Source organism: Morchella importuna (genome assembly GCF_003444635.1).
Source record: "Morchella importuna strain M04M26 chromosome Unknown Morimp01GS021, whole genome shotgun sequence".
Taxonomy (NCBI): Eukaryota; Fungi; Ascomycota; class Pezizomycetes; order Pezizales; family Morchellaceae; genus Morchella; species Morchella importuna.
The window spans coordinates 133,354-149,053 of NW_025763418.1; the positions used below are offsets into that span (position 1 = coordinate 133,354).

The following is a 15,700-nucleotide window of genomic DNA, read 5'->3' on the forward strand; positions in this document are numbered from 1 at the left end:
GAAAGGAAAGGATCGACTTGCTTAGTGCAAAAAACAAAGTGCTCTAAGTACCTACATAGTTACACGCATAACACACTAGGGACTCTGATTTATTGGTCAAGGGTATTTGCGGAAGTGCACTAGCTAGATTACAGATTTAGGATACGGCCTGTGCCTGAGACCATGTCCGTGATAGTAGCAGATGTTATGATACTCTACGCAATCTGTGTGGGTTGAAGTGCTTCTATAGTAGTGAATGCTAGGCAGGTAGATCTCGATTGGGATTGGGGCGCTGCACCCCTTGACCGTTTCAGCCCTGTAACCTTTTCAGCCCTGTAACCTTAGAAGTTTATTTAGTAACATGCTTACATATATGTATCTTAGACAATTTTTAGGAGTACAGCCAGATCCTTCTAACTCCGAAGAAATAGGACTTGAAATTAATAAAGGCGGTTGAGGTGCAGTTAGATATTAATTATACATGTAGTTTTGAATAATACCTCATAAATTTCCTTGAGCCGCTAAGTACGTACATGCGCCATAAATCTTGCGCTTCCTACGACCACGCACGCAGACAGTAGTGGGGGTTCCGATTCCGAACGTGGTCTTGACTCTTAAGGAGACGGCTTGTAAGTAGGGTAGTACAGGCTTAAGTACTATCGTTCACGGGGTATTGGTATTGGCGAATTGCAGGTAAAATTTGGCTTGGCTGTCTCTTTTTTTGCCCTGTCCACCATCACCCAGTATCCGCCAATACCCCGTGAATGACAGTACCTACATATATACATGTACACGCTTACCAGCGTAAGAACCAGAAAATGCAGTTGCTCAGGGCAAGGATAATTTGTATGCTGTACCTACAATACCTACCTGCATATGTCCCGGGGCCCTGAGTAGAGTACCAGGGTGCCTACTGTGCCGCAAAGGATGAAACGATGCCAAGGTTCGCCTACACAGGTATCTGTAACTACAAAAGCTTGGTCACTTCAAAGATACAATTTTTGATATTTAAAGGGCAAACGTAGATAAATTGTAAGACTAGAACTAGAGTGATTCGGAAATTTTGTTGCATCCTACTTAAATCGAGGTCTTGTCGCAATTCGTGAAATTCCCTTCCTTTCACCACTTGTCAATTGCAATTGAAACATGCAGAAATCATATAAGGAAATTGCATCAAAACCACAGAAAGTTTGTTTCTCTCATCACACTTTTCTCAAAACGCGCAGAAGGAAAAGAATAAATAATGTTTTACAACTCATCGTGCTCCTCCTCCTCCTTATCTTCAACAACCAAGCCTGCTGGCAACTTTTCCTTCTTCACCTCTCCAAGCCTAACAGCATCGAGCCACGCCAAGATCTCGACCTCATTCGTAATGTCGCCCTCGAATTTTCTAACCCAGTTCCTTCGTGCATTCACGGCAACGACAGCACCGGACGACTTGTCCAAGTTCAGCTTTTCCAAAAGCTCCTGAGCGTGTTCCGAAGAAGATGCGAGCTTATAAACGTTGAACGCATTGACAGTCCTGTGTAAAAGCGTATTGTAGATGCTAGTGAAAGTCTCAGACTCTGACTCGGCAGGAATAATAGCCAAAACGCAAGTTTTTGACTTCGGAGAGAGGCATGCCTCAGTCAGGGCAGCTTTGTCGGCAAGAACAGGAACTTCTACTTTGGCTACTCAATGTTGTCAGCCTTAATATACGTGAGTAATCAGGAGTTAGGATTGTTCATACGCTTTTCCGGTTCGGGAACTTTGTTTTTAACTGGAGCATCTTCATCATTAACCTCTACGACAATCGGCTGTTGCTCCTCGGTCTTCTTGCTCTTTTCTTTTTTTGGTTTGGCAGAAGCTTCAGGCTCCTTCACAGGAGGTGCGATTTGTTTGAAAAACTCGAACAAATCATCCTTCGAAATCTTCCCTTGGTAAACAATTGCCTCCTTGTCTCCTCCGGGGAGAACCACTACAGTCGGATAATTGTCGATTCCAAAAGCCTCAATAGCTTGTGCCTCCTTATCACGAATTTGAGCGAAAGTAATAGAACCCAAGAAGTCAATAGCTAGAGCTTTCCAGAGTGGGCTGGTAACGCCCTTGTTCGTGAATAGTATCGCCTTCACCGTCTCATTTTTGTTGGCGAAAAAATCGTCAAGCTTACTGGAGGTGACACGGGTAACATGATTAGGTATACGTTCAGCGACGGCATCAGAAATAGCCTTTGCAGTTCGAGGGCCGTTGTAATCTAAATTTAGTTAGTAGCAGAACTTTGATTGAAGGGGAAAGAGCTGATAAACAAACCTATAACAGACGGACTCCCCTTCTTCCCCGAAGGCTGAAATATCTTAAGCGTAGGGAAACCCTGAACTCCCTGTTCCGCGCACAAATTCTTATTCTTCTCCTCGTCACAATTGACTGCAGCAACCTTGGCAAGGCCTTTCAGTGATTTTGCAACCTTCTCATAGTCGGGCTTGAGATTTTTGCAATGTCCGCCTGTTTTTTGAAGAAAAGAGCTTGGTCAGTAATTGTAGGAGTTTGGTGGGGTAGAGTTAATAGAGGGGCACTAACACCATGGCGCATAGAACCTTTGCCGATCGCAAACAAGTCAGTTCTCTGTATCTGGGTTTGCATAAGGTGACAATGTGGGGTGAGAATTATATTACTCTACGACCTGCGTGCCAAAACAGATCAGTTTGAGGTCCCAAGTTTGCATTTTCCACGAAGACTTACAGCAGCATGTCCAGACTGCAGGATCTCGTTTTTGAATCCCTTTTGGTCAAGACTCAAGACTCCACTTGTCTTTGAATAAAAGGCACTGGCACTTTGTGCCATTGCCAAAAAGGCTACAACACTGGTAACGTCTCTGAGGAGAACCATGATGCGATTATGATAGACGAATGAATTGATTTTCGTATGTTTTAATCAAAGGGGAGCGCGGGGGGTGTTATATGTCGAATGCGGGTGTTGAGCTTAAGCTGAACAGAGTGGATGAGGCCACCTAAATTCAAAGTCTGGGGTGCATGAGTGATGACGTAATCAACGAACCTGCGAAATGGACAAGTAGCGTCAAGACAAAGACACAAATTAACGCCGCCTGATAAATAGATAAATTACGATACCCTGTAGAGAACATGTGTTCTTTTCGTTAAAATGCTCATACACACATTCGATTGCCCCCAGATGAAACCTGCAGCGAATGGCTTGATACACTTCGGACGGCCAGGTGTATATCTATGTTTGACTAATTTTTAGTCCTTTACCTTTTCACATATTACAGGGCAGTACCAAAACAAAACCTCTCCCCATCATTCCCCTCTGGGCTAGAAGAGTCATAAGAAAGATAAAAGAAAATTACTCAACACTATTCTAGACTCTCTAAAGACATGACATCATTCGGCACTTCCTACAAAGATCTAGATATTACCATGTCATTTTACTGGTCTTGCTCACAAACAAGAGCGACTGAGAGGCTGTATATAATACGTGTCTCCATGTATTTATAGATATAAAAAAATTTGATGTATATATGTCAGGAAAAGTGAAGTGTGTCGGTATTATAACTCTAACCCCAGACCTGGCGCTCTCATTATGATCATTGAAAGGAGCTATATATAAGCTAGATGTAGTCTATTACAATTGGAAAAAAGGCTTCAAGAGACTACAAAGTTAAGCTAAGAGAGCCAATATCAGAGGACATATATGTATGTTCTAAAAGTAGAAATGTTTTTTGGAAAAGACCCCGGCGCCCAGGTGGTAATCCCCTAGCATCTCGAAATTTTGCAATAAGCTTACAGGGTTAGGGCTTCTTGACAAGCTGTGAAATCTGGTTCAAGTTTAATATAATTTGCTGTATTCAAGTGTTCCCAATTCTGGGTACTTCTCAAGCAGCCATTCGTGGCAGTGGCGGCGGCGGTCTGATATATCATTCTTCAGGAATGTTTGAGGAAACATCAGGCAAGTCCAGTTCCACCCTCTCATGTGAATTACAGGCCCAATCTTATCTAGTCTCACTCATCTCGAGACATCGAGTGAGTAGTTGTGAGCCAAGCCCGAAATAAAAGCTCCACACAACAAAGTCTTTGCTTCTCGTCTCGTGGAGACCGTAATTCGAGTGCGCAAATAAAGACCAGATTGTAACCTCCTTACTATTGATATTTTGTCTCTTGCCCTTACAGGCGTGAGAATACAGATGAATAACCTGGCTTTCTCTAAAGCCCTTTCTAAACAAAAACGTATAATCCAAAAACCATTTGAGATTTCTAAGTATATATATGACTACAGTTCTAAACAAAACTTGTAAAAACTGAAAATCAACTGACTTCTTTAAATTTAACCAGCGAAATGAAAGAGAAACGAGAGAAAAACGGAAAAAGAAAACAAGAAAGAAATACCTAACCGGTCAATCCTTCTTATTATTCCCGGTGGTAATTGCAAAAAGTAACTCTCGTAACTGGAAGAACAGATAAAGCGCCGGAAAAAACAACAAGCCAATACCCGTAGCCCATATAGTAAAACTTGTAAAAGTTGCTGCTGATACATGATACCTCATATCCTCAGGTGACGCTTCCGCCGCTAGAGATGTTTGCATCGCCGTCAAGATCACAGAAATACTTCCAAAGAAAAACAAATACGGCGCCATAAACCGGCTAAAGTACTGCAAATACTGCGTGTAGGTATCGAAATAGTTCCATCCATAACCGAAAACCTTGGTATAAAAATTGAGCCTGCTAAGTCGCAACTCGCCATACATATATCTACCAGTAACACTGTCGGTGTCTAAGTTTCGGAATTCTCGAATAAACTTGCACCACTTTAGCCAAGTGATACGCTCGTCCTTCGGTAATAGCCCTTTTTCCTTTGCTATCTCGAAATCAGACTCGTAGACTATTAGGCGCGAGTAGGTACGAAGGAACCCGTTCGCAGCCTTGAGGATCTCTGAAGAAGTGCACCCGGATATATATGTCTCGAAAAAGGCATAATTGAGGAGATAACGAGGGATCGGTTTGATAAATATCTGGTCATAATACCAGACAAGATGGAGTGTAGGGTCTTCCGTTATCAGGATCTGTCGGTTCCTAATCGCTTGCCGGTGTAACGGGTTGATGTTGTTCTTACTAGATAGCAGCCAGAGGATATGGCTCATGCTGTCTAGTAGTTCTGTTTTGAGGTCCTTGTCAAGAAATCTCGTGACTTCCTCCAGCTGGTGCTCAAGCGGATACAGGGGTTGGCCTGGGATAAAAGCAGGTTCGTTGTTGCCGGCTTCTTTACCCCGTACGCTCTGCGCATTCCATACTGGAGTGTTGCCAGTATTAGATTTTTCTAGGTCGTCGACCAACTCGTCATTCTTCGAGAAGGGGCAAGTATATGTCGCTGGACTCTGATTCTGATACTGAAGGTTTTGCATGAAAGAGGGGGTAGCAGGATATATATTTCTCGGGTGGTTGTTTAACGATTATATAGACTTCGTCTTCGGGGAGTTCCGAGCGCAAGGTCACCACATATATTCATCGCAGTTGCTAGCCTTGTGTTGTTGGAGTGCGAGGTACCAATCATCCATTGACGCTATGCAGGGTTGGTGCCCAATAGGGTCCGGCCTTGAAGATTAGGGGGCGTATAGTCTAAGACAAAAGTAACTAAATAGGGAAATTTCAACGTCTTATGTGATCAGCCGCTGAGCATGAGACTATGTAGAATGAAATGGTGGACTTGGCGCGTTTTTCTATGGGATCAGAACCTTAGATCTAGTAGGTATGGATAGAGTAGAGTAGCTAAGAGGTAGAATAGGTACGCCTAATACCTGAGACTTCTTGAGAGATATACTTTAGATTGATGAAGTTGTCCCTGTGCCCATGTTTAAACTGCGTGAGGTCAGCATCGCTCGAGTCGTAACATGTAGAGCGCTGGGGTGTAGTAAGTACCGAAAATCTAATAAGATATCATATGTAGTGTAACGGCACTAATGGCTCCTTCCTCACTAAGGAGCCAAACGATATTCCATGGCCGCACTAAAACTCAGGCATACATACTGTATCTGGAGAGGGGTAAAATGGGTTGATTATGCACTAAATGCAGCCACCAGTGAATGAATGCTTAATTGACAAGCGCTTAGATTTCTATTTATATGTATTTTGCAGTGTATATAAATTCCTAGCTCTTTCGCGAATCATCTAGTACGCGATTTCGAGTCAAGCCGAAATTATCGACAGTATTGGTAATCGTATCATTAGAAATTGATTCACAATCCCCGTTCACCAAACCAGCTATCAACATACCAAATCAAAGGAATAAATAATAAAGAAACACAACCAAAGCCAGTGAGATACATAAAGCTCAGCTATAATTATTATATAAACTAGTGGTTTTGCGTGACCTATATCCCTCTTTTAGAGCCTGTTTATTATAGTACTCCCTCCACTCTTCCCTGGCAAACGAATATTCGCTGACTCGTCTATTTTGGCCCGCGGCTGTGGACCTATTTGTTACAGGAACTACGGAACACTGTTCTAAATACTTAAGACAGTGAGGAATACGAGTGACGGGTTGTGATGCGAGGACGGTCGGGTAACGAAAGGACAAGCATAGAAAGGTATCGGGTAGTGTGGGAGCACGCGATGTTACCACACTAGTGTTATACTATTATGACGGCACGCTTGCTATTGGGTGTCTCACCCGGAAATAGAATAGGAAGCGGGGCTTACGGCTGTAGGCTGTTCTACTTAGGGAAGTAGGTCTAGGATAATAGTATGGTACAGCCCGATGACTGGCAATTGCAAGGTTCATGGTTACGTGTCGGAATTAGAATGGAGGACGGGACTATGCGGGGGCGCTTTTCTATCTGGGTTATCTTCGGGAACGTTATCTTATTCTATTATCGTTGTATCAGTTAGTATTAGAAAGCGGGCCTTGGCATAGGTTCCAACATGTATAAATAGGGCTTGATTCTCCGAAGACTTGAGGGTATCATCAACCATCAAGTCAAGGGAACCCGGTTTACAATATCATCAGTTTAAACGCTACAGAATTATCGCTTAGCACTGGCTATTTCCCCAAACACTATTAAAGCGTGGTCTGGCAGTACTCGTAAAATTTGATATACGAGGGGAGAAGGAGGTAGCTTTGCTCTGGCGGCAGCCCATCGTAATTCAGTAAGAAGTGATATCACGAAGTAGTAATTATTAGATTGTTTCGGGTTTGATAGAGATCCCAGAGATTTGCCGATATATTTGAATTTTTCAATATTGATATCTGGCCATGGCCGTCTTATATTACGAAGGACCTTACTCCAAGAAGCTTCCTCACTTTCAAGATGACTATCGTGACTTATGTTTGGAATTAGTAACTAGTACAAAGAGGTCTTGGCGTCCGTTTCACAAATATTTTCAAAGTATATATAGACTAGCTCATAAAGAAATTTTTTTTAGGTCTAATATGCCCCCTTCCTCTCCTTCCACCTCGGCTGTTCACTCGCTTCAACCTCCCCGAACCCACTTTGGATAAGTGCAGTTGCCACAAGCTCTAAACTGTCAATCTTCGCACCCTCCTTGTCCATCGCCCAGAGTGAAACGCCAAGAGTGTTTTTTCCTTGATGATTAATGATTCCCTCTGGAACGGGGAACTCAAGTTGTGGACCGACGTTGTTGGCGTATTTACCGAATTGATACCCGTTAACGTAGATTTGGGCTCTGAAATTAGGGGTCGAGGTTGAATTGGAGAACTTGAACGAAAGTGGGATATCATAGTCCTTAGGCAGGTTGAGGTCAAATTCGGTCCTGGGATGGGTGTCAGTACTTGTACACACTGAGAAAGTCTATTAGGAGCTTACCTGAAAAACCCAACACCAGCCTTGTCGATGCCCTCAAGGGGGGACTTCTTGGTCCACTTATCGGTGTTGAATCCTGGGTAATGCCATCCTTGACGTTCCGCATAAAGACCGCCTTCGTTCAAAGGTCCTCTGGCGCGATCGATATACTGAAGTCTGTTAGCCTGTGTAGCTCAACCATACCTATTTTTGATCAATACTTACAGTTTCACCTCCCAAGTTTCCGGTCAATTTCCAGGAGACAGTGGTATCTGGGCTTCCTTTGAAGTCATAGTACAAAATTCCTCTTGGGGTCCTAAACTCATCCGTGCCGGCATTCCAGTCACCGCTCAACCCTTGATGGTCTTGCAAGATAGTGATGATGTTCTTGCTTCCTTTCTTGAGTGTGGGGAAAGTGAAGGTCTTATTTCCAAAAACCCCAGAGTCGTATCCATACCACGATCCAAGAAGGTCAGAGTTCAGCCAGACACTGAATCCGAATGCATTACCACCTATAAATTGAACCAATTAATATTTTGCTTAATAGATAAAATTTCATGACCGGTGAACTACCAATGAGAGAAGCATTAAAACTGTTTTCCTTTCCGGTTGCGGTAAAGTGTCCTCTCCAGAGGATATTTCCGGTATGGTAACCATACTCGCTTGCATACAAGTTCTCGGGTGTAGTCAACGCTCTAGAGGTAGTGTTCTTCTTATCCGCATTTGTCCATTTGCTGTCATCGTATTTGTCGCCAATCTCTGGTAAACTATCCGCATATTTCTACAAACATGATATTAGCGCAAGAATCCAGCAGAAAAGAAGAAAAGCAAAACTCGTACCCAGGTAAGTTTGCTCAAAGCTGGTAATGTTGCTTTAGGCTCTTTGTAAACCAATTTTCCTAACAATGTTCCGTATGAACTCTTTTCAACCTTCACATCCTCGCCGTTGAACTTGACCTTCTTTACATCTAACCCGGCTACTACCTCGATAGTCTCGGTAACATTGATGTCTCCTCTAATCTGCAAAGTGCTACCATCAATGTCCGCTGAACGGATCAAGTAGGTCCCTTTGATAATAACTGCATCATCCGTGCTGAACGCCGGACCCGGAACACCCTTGTCTGATGGGAGATCCGGAACCCACAGTCTATAAGCCACATTTCGATCAACCAAGTATACAAGCAAATCGTCTCCAATCTCCACAACAGTTTGACCGGTGGTCACATAGTTTAAGATGAGTACACCGTCCTTGGCTTGAGTCTTGTTGAGGGACTTCTTATCGGCAACCTTGATTGTGGGTGCTGTTCCTTTGTATGCGATAGCTGTTTCATGGGTTTCTCCTGAAGCGCCGTATAGAACGAGAACATGCTTAGAGCCGAATTTTTTCCTATGATATAGATGGTCAGTTGCGCTCTTTCAATTATTAGTAAAGTCGGGGTTAATAAAAGACTTACCAGGTGAAAATCTCGCCAGATGAGTAAAGAATCGTCTTATCACCAAACGTATAGTCAGTAACATGGATTTTAGAATCGCGCCCATCAAGAGTAAGGCTTCCGCCCAGCTGCGGGATGGAGAGGTTTCCAAGACTCGTCGGTACAGTGAGCTTGTAGGTTGATTTCTCGAGTGAGTTATACGCTCCATGTCGCACAATCCAGAAAACGGTCTTGTTTCCGACGACGTCCTTGGTTTCTGTAACAGCAAGTGCGGGGTTGTTGGTAAAGGACCCGTTAATGGTGTTTGGAATCAAGTTCTGAGGGACAGTGGTGAGGTAAGCTGGCGAGACTTTGAGGAAGTTGGCCTGAAGCTTCAATTCGCTGTATTTCTCGCGGTTTATGCGACGGTTCTCGGAAATGGCACTTGCGTAGTCGTAACTCGTGTATACTCCAGGGTACGCAACTCCTCCCCAGTTGGTACCTCCAAAAGTCTAAAGAAATGAGATTAGAGATTATTCGACGCCATAGGGTTAGGGTTTCTAGAACACACCATGTAGATGTTAAAGATGGTGGTTGAAAATGAGATCTTATTCTTGTAGAACACTCTTTCAAATTCGTGGTTCAGAAGGATTGCGCACGCTTCGTAACCAGGGCCTCCCCATGGGTCGAAAGCACCACCCTGGAACTCCAGGATCGAGTTTGGCGTGTTTGGAGAAACACGCATGTGGGTTTCATAGAAGTCCGTTGGGATCTTGCCGTCCACCCATGTGTAGGGGTTTGCGCAATCGAAACCTTAACAGGGTCAGCTTCTGCATGCGCATTCAAGATTAAGGACATACGACACACCTTGGGGGTACGAATCGTAACCGTAAATATCAACCTGACCCTCTCCAGAGCCTGGAACATAATTTGCGAACCCACCCCATACATCGTTGGAGATCATTGGTACCACAATCCCAGAATCCCTGAACCAATCTTGTAGAACTTGCATATACTTCGACTGGGGCCATGGGATCCACGGACTCCCGACTGAAAACTCGTTTTCTGGCTGCAACAGAATAACAGGTCCACCGTTCGTAATTTGTTCCGGTGCGATAATCTCACTAATCACGCGCACATAGTCTTCCATGGCTGCCAGGTATGTTGCGTTCTCAGATCTCCAAGCACCTTCAACTCGGATTCCCCATCCGGGGAAACCACCGCCGGTGGTCTCGGCATTGATGTATGGCCCTGGGCGAGCTATAAGGTAGATACCGGCCTTGCGAGCAGCTTCGAAGAATGGGGTGTATGAACGGATGCCGTCGAAGTTGAAATCGCCTTTCTTGTATTCAACAAGACCCCAGTGCACATAAAAGGATACGGCGTTGAAGCCGAGGGCTTTGATCTTTTCGAAGACATCGAGCCAGAGCGAAGCAACTGGTAATCTGAGGGATTGATCAATATCGAATCTTGCATGACACGGGTAGCCCTTCTTAATTACCTCCAAGGATGAACCTCGCCGGAGAAGATCATGATTCTTTCGCCATTCAAGAGAAGAGAATGCTCGTCCCATGTCACCTTTTTATAGCAAGCTAATTATCAGCAGACAATTCGATCAATTTCGAAACATTGATCGACACCTACCATAGTTTGTAGGTTATTGTCATCTCTCTGAATGATATAATCACTCGGCTTCCTTCCAAAAAGACTCTTTGAATGACCAGTGGGAGAAGCAATCACAACCGTGGCCAAAGTGAGAGCCAAAAGGCATCCCGCGGTGTATAGACTCCGCATTGAGAGTTTCATTTTCACCAATAAAGACAGCACCGACAGTACCGTGCTCGGGAAGATTGGAAACCTTAAAGTGATGGAGTCAACAACAGACTTTATACTGCCACCTTGAAGGCAATTTGAATGATTTCCGATATATCTACTCGGACAATGGCGAGCCCGAAAATCAATAGAGAAAACCCCGCATCGCCATTCAAACCGTTCGCTATCCCCCACAACATTCCACCGAGGTGATCGATCAATCTCTTTACCAAGCCCGGGGAAAAAATGTCATTTCCAGGCTTCGGGGGTACCGTAGCACGTTACACTGTTTAGCCGAATGTCAGATCCCGGTTTGGCAAAAGGGATCTACGGGAAATAAGGTGTGAAATGGATATTATTCCACAGGCTATATCCCCAATACAGGATTTCCCCGGTTTTATAGTATCGGGTTGTACGATATTCGTTGTCAATGCTCCCACTTGAACCGGGGATAGCTGATACACCCAGAGGATGAATAGACTCGATCCCCGTTCCTTCCTACGATTCAAAAGGGCTGATTTTCGAGTGCAATTACTCTGTCCCCGAAAACGAAGTCGGTGGAGGTTAGCCAACCTAATTCTTACTCTGTTATTATTAACAATTGTTGATTACACTCAAGACGTACCACCAGACAAACTCCAGGTTGAACACCGTGCAAGCTCAGGCAGGACAATACTCCCTCGCCTTTCAATGGCTGTATTTTCATCCTGACCTCTTCAAAGTTCGTCGTGCTCCACGGCCGATCATTTCGAAGCCAAGTACGGGAGTGGCGTCCTAAGCAACTGCTTAGGCTATGATTGTAGTGGCTATTATCTCGGAACGTCCAGCGTGCATGCCGTCCCTTCACAAAACTGCCAACCGAAGTCATCTAGGAAGGAAGAAGGTTAGGATTGCGGGGAAGTGGTGTCGATTTCCCACATGCTAGTCTGGAGAAACGGCTGATGATGCCGGCAAGATAATAAAGTGCTTATGATCATGATGTATGTGTATGTACTCTACCTAGGCACCTGGCACTTGGCAGAGCAAAACTATCCAAATTACTATACGTATCTGGCATACGAAGCAATAAGAATTATACTCGCAGTGGATCAAGTTTATCGACAGCTGTCAGCTCTAAATAACCAACGCTTCCGAATGCTGAATGTTGCCAGTGTGTGTCTCAGCACACGCACATACATGTAAGTACATACATGTACTTATGTCATCCAACCACTTGGTTCCCATGCATGACAGGGAACACGATTCATAATCATCGGCCAAATTTTCGCTGGGCGCCAAGTCCTATGGGGGTATATATACCCCTCGTCCCCGCACCCTCTTGGATCCCCAGCTCTCTTTGCCTTTGTAAGTTTACCCCCAACATTTGGCTTTTCAACACCATGTATCATGTCTCGTGAATGCTTGCTAACCCCCTCACAGTGGCTTAGATCAAGTGTAGTATCTGTTCTTTTCAGTTTAATCTCTGAAACGGTTCTATGGAACCATTTATTGATTATACTTATTTTTGTTTGCCTCGGGACCACAGCTCTGTGCTTGCACATCTATGGTCCCACTGTGTCACTGGTATTACACTGCCTCCAGTTGACGCGAATATCTTTTTTTCATTGTCTCCTGGCTGCCAGCGAAGGGATGAGGAAATAAAACTATTCGTGTCCAAGTTCATGTGTATTTCTTATGTTGCGAGTTGGACCAAGTCATTTTAAGTAATTATGATTGTTTTTAGAAGCGGTTCTGCCCTGTCTCCATGTTGTGTCATCAAGTGCTTTATAATTTTATCCTGTGTGCTCTACAAATGATGCAATTAGAGGTATTAAGCTCGGGATACGCGACCATCCCAACTCAATCTGTCCTCGCACCTGTGAGGTTTAAATTTAATATGTAATCGCTAAAGGTTAATTACTGGCGGAGCGCCCCTGGACAATGAACCCCAACGAGTTATTCGGAGGGTTGCCAAGGCCACCTGCTAAACCACATTTAGTTTAGATCCTGCAGAAGAGGGTTGTTTTCCTGAAGATCGCTTCTCTTTGTGAAGATCCTCAGCTTTTCCCTTGGCAACCCTCCGAGATTTGGCGGTAATCTACCCAATACTCGACCTGAGACAGCTAGCGCCATGTATTTTTTCGAATTGTGACGTGCGCATGTAACTAAATATTTGTCAATTGCTGGCAAAGAGGGCACGACACTACGAACAGAAAGCAGTTTAGTTCAGGCACCTATTAAACCTTATTTCGTGGCCGCTACAGAGCAGCGCGCATGCCGGCACAAGTCCTCACATCATGAAAACCTTAATATATGTACTCACATCAACATAAATTAGGTACCCAGGTGTCTTTAAAACACCTCGACAAGCTACTAGAAAGTGCTATCAACTACATGTAGTACACAACTGAGATTCCATTCGCGAGGGTACGGCTGCAGGGCGCAAGGAAAAACATGGAGGTTTCTCTATAGAGACTTTCGGCTTCATCTTTCTCACTTTTCCCACTTCAAGGGGGACCGGGACGGGGACGGGGGACTCGGGGAAGCTCGGGTTTTCAAATCCTCTCTTATACCTAGAGTAAGGTGGTACACACGATAAAACTTGAAATATGCGCGCATTTATGAAACTGAGAAGGTTCCAAAGTTTGTGCGGGATTTCTAAATAAAGCGTAGGCCATCTAGTACAAGGCTCTGGGATTAAGTGAGTGAATGGATCCTCACCAGTCAACACCCCATTTAGTTCACTCACTTAATGCCAGAGCCTTGTACATATCGAGCTCACAGTCACATATACAAACAGAGTCCCTGCATACATTTTTCACCTCTCTTAAGTAAATAGGTATGGTATACATAGTTCACAACCCCCAGGGTGTCCGTTCTCGTCTTCATAAATTAAGATGGTAAAGAAAGAAAAAATAATCTTATAAAAGATCCAGTGCCAAAAGAAAAATGTCTATGACGAAGGAATGTATGTACCGAAAAGTAGCCCGCAAGCAGCCCTTCACCCCAACTCCCATCACGTAAAATCACTCTTGAACCAGCAAATCTGTGGATGAGTTGGATGAATCCTGGTACACAATCCTGTACTGGTCGATTGCTGGGCTCATTACGCTTATTGACCCATTGTCGATTGTCGTATCTGAAACTATAGTTTTTGGGCCTACCCACGTCGTATTCTTCCATGCCCAAGTCGCTATCGAGCTTGGTGTATCGAGAGGGTGGTAAAACATGCGCATCTGCCAATCGGACGTGTCGCCCCATGAAACAGCTGCTATGCTCCCTACCGTCGCAACCGCGTTTCTATCAGGCCCAAAACCAGCTAAAAGGCGGAGATATCAGTACGCGTGCAATATCTCATTCTTCAATTGGGGGGGAGGCTTACTTTCATCCCATCCCTTTAAATTCGGCCATCCATATGATATTTCGTGAATTACCTTACTTGTCTCGTTCGTTTGGTAGTAAACTCTAATGTTATTGTCCGGATAATACAGTGCTGCCAGGCCCGTTCCAGTGATTCCGACTGGTAGAGATTGTGATATCGACCAGCTTTCGTCCTTCCAGGTGTACTCTTGGACTACTCCTCCGGAGACTTGGAAATAAAGCCTAATCTCAAGGTTGTCGCCATACTTTATCGCTGCGAGCCGACTGGTGTCGACAGCACGGATACCCTCTCCTGACAGGGAGCCACTATACCAGCCAGTGCTGTTATCGTATGCATATTCCTGGATTTCATTGTCGCTGTTGAGATAGTATAGTCGGATCTGTGCATATTCCCGAGAATCAGCAAAACCGTACTTCTATAATCTATATACATATAGATTTTAAATTCACATACCGCAGCTCCATCATTCCAACTGACAGTCGCCAACGGTGTCCCACTCTTGGCCCCCGTAAGTCCGGGCACGATACTAGGCCCACTGGTGATCTTTTCTCCCGTCTGGACTTCATAGAAGACACTTCCGTTATTAGTTTGGTAGAAAAATTGCATTGAATTTCCGGATTTTATTGCCGCGAATTCGGACCCATCGGATATAATGTCGCCTGCAGTTGCTGAAGGTGAACTTCCACTAGATGTTGCGGTTGCTGTTGCTGTTGATGTGCCAGATCTATAGGTTAAGTACTTATATCAGTATATGGAATAGATCACATTACACATTCATAGTATATATGCCTACCCTGATCCCAATGATGATCCCGACGAGGTTGATCCATCATTCGAGTTTGAGTTATTCTTCGTCACCACTACCGCAACCACCACCACCACTACTATAACCACCAACGCCAGTACTCCTAGTAGTATCCAGAACAATTTCTTCCGCATTCCACAAATTGTGCTCCCCTTCCCACTCTTCTCCGCCACCTGTTCTTGCCCATACGACGGCGCTGAGACATTATCATAAACCCCCTCCTGGTACATTCCATGCTGCTGCTCCATTTGAGGTACCACCTCTGGTGCATTTTCGCCACCAACATAGTGAATCTTCTGGTTGACACTTGACGATCGACCAAGACTAGTCTTTGTCAGATCGACCTCCATCCCCTCTCCGTTCTGGGCGTAATGCGACATTGATGATGTTGTGGGAGGTGGGCGAACCGTGAATAAAAGCGCCTGGGAGAGACGGGTTTATTATTGCTTGATGGGCAGCTGGTTGCAGTGTTGCAGCCCCAGTCAATGGTAAGAATATAAAGCGGTGGCCAGTGGTACGTGTGGACCGATTATTATTATATGGCA

The 15,700-nt window shown here is 44.5% G+C and overlaps 5 protein-coding genes across 5 annotated transcripts; all 5 read right to left on the minus strand.

Moving 5' to 3' along the window:
- Nucleotides 1–1,227: 1,227 nt before the first annotated feature.
- LAJ45_06892 (uncharacterized protein) lies at nucleotides 1,228–2,844 on the minus strand (the record flags this gene model as incomplete). Its single annotated transcript, XM_046116453.1, has 6 exons — nucleotides 1,228–1,649; nucleotides 1,709–2,212; nucleotides 2,269–2,460; nucleotides 2,536–2,552; nucleotides 2,631–2,638; nucleotides 2,698–2,844. 6 exons carry the CDS (start codon nucleotides 2,842–2,844, stop codon nucleotides 1,228–1,230), a joined length of 1,290 nt encoding a protein of 429 aa, XP_045970222.1.
- Nucleotides 2,845–4,366: 1,522 nt separating this feature from the next.
- On the minus strand, nucleotides 4,367–5,371 carry LAJ45_06893 (uncharacterized protein; the record flags this gene model as incomplete). The annotated part of the gene is made up of 1 exon (XM_046116454.1): nucleotides 4,367–5,371. The coding sequence occupies one exon, from the start codon at nucleotides 5,369–5,371 to the stop codon at nucleotides 4,367–4,369; it is 1,005 nt and encodes a 334-aa protein (XP_045970223.1).
- Nucleotides 5,372–7,390: 2,019 nt separating this feature from the next.
- LAJ45_06894 (uncharacterized protein) lies at nucleotides 7,391–10,983 on the minus strand (the record flags this gene model as incomplete). Its single annotated transcript, XM_046116455.1, has 10 exons — nucleotides 7,391–7,736; nucleotides 7,790–7,935; nucleotides 7,991–8,277; nucleotides 8,339–8,546; nucleotides 8,606–9,152; nucleotides 9,220–9,689; nucleotides 9,749–9,990; nucleotides 10,045–10,622; nucleotides 10,679–10,755; nucleotides 10,822–10,983. 10 exons carry the CDS (start codon nucleotides 10,981–10,983, stop codon nucleotides 7,391–7,393), a joined length of 3,063 nt encoding a protein of 1,020 aa, XP_045970224.1.
- Nucleotides 10,984–11,279: 296 nt separating this feature from the next.
- LAJ45_06895 (uncharacterized protein) lies at nucleotides 11,280–11,695 on the minus strand (the record flags this gene model as incomplete). Its single annotated transcript, XM_046116456.1, has 2 exons — nucleotides 11,280–11,525; nucleotides 11,615–11,695. The coding sequence occupies 2 exons, from the start codon at nucleotides 11,693–11,695 to the stop codon at nucleotides 11,280–11,282; spliced, it is 327 nt and encodes a 108-aa protein (XP_045970225.1).
- Nucleotides 11,696–13,994: 2,299 nt separating this feature from the next.
- On the minus strand, nucleotides 13,995–15,535 carry LAJ45_06896 (uncharacterized protein; the record flags this gene model as incomplete). Its single annotated transcript, XM_046116457.1, has 4 exons — nucleotides 13,995–14,287; nucleotides 14,351–14,729; nucleotides 14,804–15,074; nucleotides 15,144–15,535. The coding sequence occupies 4 exons, from the start codon at nucleotides 15,533–15,535 to the stop codon at nucleotides 13,995–13,997; spliced, it is 1,335 nt and encodes a 444-aa protein (XP_045970226.1).
- Between the last annotated feature and the right edge of the window lie 165 nt (nucleotides 15,536–15,700).